This window comes from Puntigrus tetrazona, unplaced genomic scaffold (genome assembly GCF_018831695.1).
Source record: "Puntigrus tetrazona isolate hp1 unplaced genomic scaffold, ASM1883169v1 S000000769, whole genome shotgun sequence".
Classification (NCBI taxonomy): domain Eukaryota; kingdom Metazoa; phylum Chordata; class Actinopteri; order Cypriniformes; family Cyprinidae; genus Puntigrus; species Puntigrus tetrazona.
Window position 1 is genome coordinate 605,001 of NW_025048378.1, and position 5,000 is coordinate 610,000.

Consider the following 5,000-nt stretch of genomic DNA (forward strand, 5'->3'; position numbering starts at 1 on the left):
CTCTCTCTCTCTCTCTCTCTCTCTCTCTCTCTCTCTCTCTCTCTCTGTCTCTCTCTCTCTCTCTCTCTCTCTCTCTCTCTCTCTCTGTCTCTCTCTCTCTCTCTCTCTCTCTCTCTCTCTCTCTCTGTCTCTCTCTGTCTCTCTCTGTCTCTCTCTCTCTCTCTCTCTCTCTCTCTCTCTCTCTCTGTCTCTCTCTCTCTGTCTCTCTCTCTCTCTCTCTCTCTCTCTCTCTCTCTCTCTCTCTCTCTCTCTCTCTCTCTCTCTCTCTCTCTCTGTCTCTGTCTCTCTCTCTCTCTCTCTCTCTCTCTCTCTCTCTCTCTCTCTCTGTCTCTGTCTCTCTCTCTCTCTCTCTCTCTCTCTCTCTCTCTCTCTCTCTCTCTCTCTCTCTCTCTCTCTCTCTCTCTCTCTCTCTCTCTCTCTCTCTCTCTCTCTCTCTCTCTCTCTCTCTCTCTCTCTGTCTCTCTCTCTCTCTCTCTCTCTCTCTCTCTCTCTCTCTCTCTCTCTCTCTCTCTCTCTCTCTCTCTCTCTCTCTCTCTCTCTCTCTCTCTCTCTCTCTCTCTCTCTCTCTCTCTCTCTCTCTCTCTCTCTCTCTCTCTCTCTCTCTCTCTCTCTGTCTCTCTCTCTCTCAGGCGTTTGCTCAGAATGTTCTTTCAAGGCAGATGTCATTCAGGCTACTGGAGACGCTGTGTGTATCTTCAAAGAGCTTCAGTGCCTTACACCGAGAGGAAGGTAAGTGTTGTTTTAAAAGATCGCGTTTTTGCTCATTTGTTACTTTACGTGACCCTGGATCATAAAACCAGTCATAAGCGTTTTGACATTTATAGAAATTTCCCATACAGTGTATTCTTGGCTAAAAATATACCTGTGCTACTGATGACTGCTTTTGTGCTCCAGGGTTTATATTAACAACAAAACTATTATATCCAGGGCTGTTTGTTTTCAGATTATATAAACAATTGCATTAGAGACTTATATAGATTACATAGAGACTTGTGTCTGACTGTGCTTCAGGTATGATATCCGTATCTACCCCACCTTCCTGCACCTTCACGGCAAGACGCTTGACTACAAGATCCCTTACACCACCGTCCTCGCGGCTCTTCCTGCTGCCGCAAGGACCAGAGGCAGATGTTCTTTGTGGTGAGTTCTGAGCCGTTTGCTGTCGACCTCGTGCCTCCTGCGTTTACATCATTTGTGGTTTGATGATTCAGTCGGACTGAAAATCGGTCCGATTGAGTGCAACTGAAACGAGACGTAGACCTAAAATAAGCTTGACTTGCAGAACCCGTAATCGTGTGATGTTGCCTATTATTGAAACTGTTGTATAATTCAAGTTATGAAAGCAAAAATAAACTTGCTAACCGTGACTTGTTATAGTACTTGCATATGCTCTTTTGTTTAATTTAGCGTCCGTTGTCCAAGTCGCTTTGGATAAGTGACTAAATGTATTTTTTTGCTGTATTTCTAAAGGCCAGTTGCTCTGAGCTATATAAAAATTACAGTGTAACTGTTGTACTGATAAAAATGAGTGCATGTAAACATATTGTGTGAAGATCATGTCCCGTGAAGATATTTTGTAAATATCTAAATTAGTAATATGCATCGCTAAGAACTACTTTAAAGGTTTGATTTTTTTTTTTGTTTTGCTTCCTAAATAACCACACATCAATTGAATTATTAAAAGCTTATTTATTCAGCTTAAAAAATACCCTTATGAGTGGTGATGTGCTCCAGTTTGCTGCTTTGCGGTTGGTGGTTTAATTCCGAAACGCTCTTGTTTTCCAGATCAGTCTCGACCCGCCCATCAAACAGGGTCAGACGCGTTATCATTTCCTCATCCTCCTCTTCTCCAAAGACGAAGAGCTCAGTCTTGCTCTGAACATGAGCGAGTGAGTACTCTGGGCTCTCTGTCTGTCTGAGGTCTCCCGGAGTCCGCTAGGCTGACGGGATCTGTCTCTGTCCTCTCTAGGGATGAGGTGGAGAAGCGTTATGATGGCAAGCTCAGTAAGAACATGTCCGGGCCGCTCTACGAGATCGTCAGCAGGGTCATGAAGGCTCTGGTCAACAGGAAGATCACGGTGCCCGGAAACTTTCAGGGGTAAAGCACACAAGCAGATGCGCTCGTATTGAACTTGACTTTTTGTTTCTCATCAGGGGTGGATGATATACAGGCAGTTTTTTCTATTGCAGAGCAAATAATAAGAAAAACTGGTTAGTCGTTATAATCCGTTAATGTGTAGAGAGTAGAATAATATATATATTTACTTATATATATATATATATATTATATATTATTTATTTATATATTTTATATATTCCACCTGCTAGTGAAATAAATTATATATAATAAATTTTATATATATATGTATATATATATGTATATATATATATATATATATATATATATATATATATATATATATATATATATATATATATATATATAAATAAAATATATATATAATTTATTTAATTTATTTCAGGTAGGTGGCAGCAGGTCCCTGTTTGAATTAATGATTCAAGTGAATCGCTCAAAGCAAATGATTCTTTTAGAAGAGCAGCAGGTGTTTATAAACGAATCATTGACTCAGTTTGTTCAAAAGCAGATTGTTCGGGATCGTAACGTCTGGTCCAGGTTTGATTGGAACTTTTAGTCTGCAAAAATCGCTCAATATTAACTTCCTGTTTGGCGAACTCGCGGTATAAAATGAATATTACATTCGCGCCGATTAATAACATTCAGGAAAACGGCACTGTAGCTTTTTTGATACCAAGTGTATAATATCTTCTGAATGTATAAAAACAATCTTGAATTATGGGGCATTTTAACGGCATCCAACAACTTTTATTTATTTATTTTTTTGGGACATACTCAGTGCAAGCTCACGATGATTATGATATTGTTGCAAATGCTATATCACAGCCTTTTTTTTTTTTTTTTTTTTTTTTTACACCAAATATCTGTTATAAATTGAGAACTAGGTGTGGATAAACATATTTGTAACCCTGGAGCACAAAAGCAGTCTTGAGTGGTACAGGCGTGTTTATAGCAACAAACAAGAATACATGGTATGGGTCAAAATTATGCATTTTTCTTTTATTCCAAAAATCATTAGGATATTAATTAAAGACCATGTTTCATAAACATAATAATTTTTCATTACTAATATACATTGCTAACTTTAAAGGACATTTTCTTATTTTTTTATAAATTTTTTTTTTTTTTTAATTTTTACATTTTTTTTTTTTTTATTTATTATAGTTGTATTTTAGCCATATCCTAACAAACCATATATCAATGGAAAGATTAGATATTCAGCTTGATTTTACACAATTGACTGGTTTTGTGTTCATGGGTCATATATTATTGTGTCAAGATGAGAAGACGAGCTCATTAAGGTGTGTGTGTGTGTGTGCGCGCAGTCACTCAGGCTCTCAGTGTATAACGTGTGCGTACAAAGGCGAGCTCGGGCTGCTGTATCCTCTGGAGCGAGGCTTCATCTACGTGCACAAGCCGCCGGTTCACCTGCGCCGAGGAGATCTCCTGCGCGCCAACTTCGCCAGAGGAACCACCACCACCCGCTCCTTCGACTTCGAGATCGAGACCAAGCAGAACAACCAGTACACCTTCAGCAACATCGAGAGGTAAGCCGCAGCCTCCCGCCAGCAGAGGACCTCAGCGGGGCAGAGCGATAACGCCGCTCTTCTGTCTCCCGCAGGGAAGAATACGACAAGCTCTTTCGACTTCCGCCAACGCCAAGAAGCTGAACATCAAGAACAGAGGTTTAAAGAGGTGAAACGCTTAATAAGTGCTGTGAAAATGCATATTTCTACTTTAATGAATCTAGCTCAAAACATTCAGTTTTTGGTAAATATGTTTTTTTTCAGTTTAGCAAGGAATAATCGAAAGTGTCAAAAACGTTTATAATGTTACAGAATGTTTCAATTTAATAATAATGAATAAATGCTGTTATTTTGAACTCTGTATATCCAGAGAAATTATAAATGCATGGTGGTTTCCACTAGCGGTGTGCGATATTGACACAAATAATATTTATATATATTTTTTAATTTATCGATAACGATATTTTTGTTACTGTGCCGTTAGCTCACGTTTTTGATATTCTTCATATTCTGTGTTGAGGTCAGTTCACAGTAATACAAATTTATCTTTTTCAGTAAGTTTTTAAATGGACTTTTATGGCCATTTTTCATGAAAGTCTGCATTATTTTTGAGTCACGGCTGAAGCGGGACGACGCATTGTTTAGCGCCAGAACAGTTATCCCTGCGGTTACAAATACCTTTTTAACATATTAAACATGAAACGCTGAATGCTGTTATTTTAAATGTGAAATTAAAAGCACCAGTAGGAGGCAGCATGTCACTCTGCTAGTTTCTCTATAATTATACTACGTTTAATAATCAGAAATGTTTCTACAGCAGCAAATCAGGAATAATGATGCTGGAAATTCAGCCGATGCAGTTCAGCAGATACTCTTTTTTAATGTTTCAAATGGTTGTTTTTACTGTGTTTAAAAGCAAATGTTGGATGCTCTGATTGTCACTGAACGTCCCGCAGACACCGAGGCTTCACCCTGACATTATTTCTGCTGCGGTCTGTGTGCACTTAGGGCATGAAAGGAGCCGACGGCTGGCAGACTCTGATGAGGACCAGCATGACGCTTACCTGAGAGGATGAAGCAGGAGGGCAAGATCCGAGAGGAGGGAGACGGCAGCGACGAGTCGGAGGGAGACAGCGGTACTGACCCCTCCAACACAACACCTGCTTTTACCTCAAACATGTTTAAAGCCATCGCTAACTGCATCCTATTAATCATCTCACGCAAACCGAGGTGCACTCGTGTGTGTGTCAAAAAAAACTACTTTATATCGCGTTTTTGAGCCTCTCTGCAGAACAATCTGTTTTTATTTGATTGTTCTGTTAAAGTGTTACTTCTTGGGGTATTTGGGTTAAAAGTGAATGAACGATATCTAACAG

General features: G+C 39.3%; 1 protein-coding gene across 1 annotated transcript in view; it reads left to right on the top strand.

Annotated features, from left to right (window-relative positions):
• Nucleotides 1-5,000, top strand: part of ssrp1a (structure specific recognition protein 1a) — a 12,844-nt gene that overhangs the window by 5,369 nt on the left and 2,475 nt on the right. Inside the window, 12 exon segments of the mRNA XM_043233197.1 lie at nucleotides 630-645; nucleotides 648-729; nucleotides 1,012-1,093; nucleotides 1,095-1,111; nucleotides 1,113-1,140; nucleotides 1,786-1,889; nucleotides 1,970-2,098; nucleotides 3,424-3,645; nucleotides 3,720-3,747; nucleotides 3,750-3,793; nucleotides 4,643-4,686; nucleotides 4,689-4,760. Coding sequence (XP_043089132.1) covers nucleotides 630-645; nucleotides 648-729; nucleotides 1,012-1,093; nucleotides 1,095-1,111; nucleotides 1,113-1,140; nucleotides 1,786-1,889; nucleotides 1,970-2,098; nucleotides 3,424-3,645; nucleotides 3,720-3,747; nucleotides 3,750-3,793; nucleotides 4,643-4,686; nucleotides 4,689-4,760 — 868 coding nt within the window.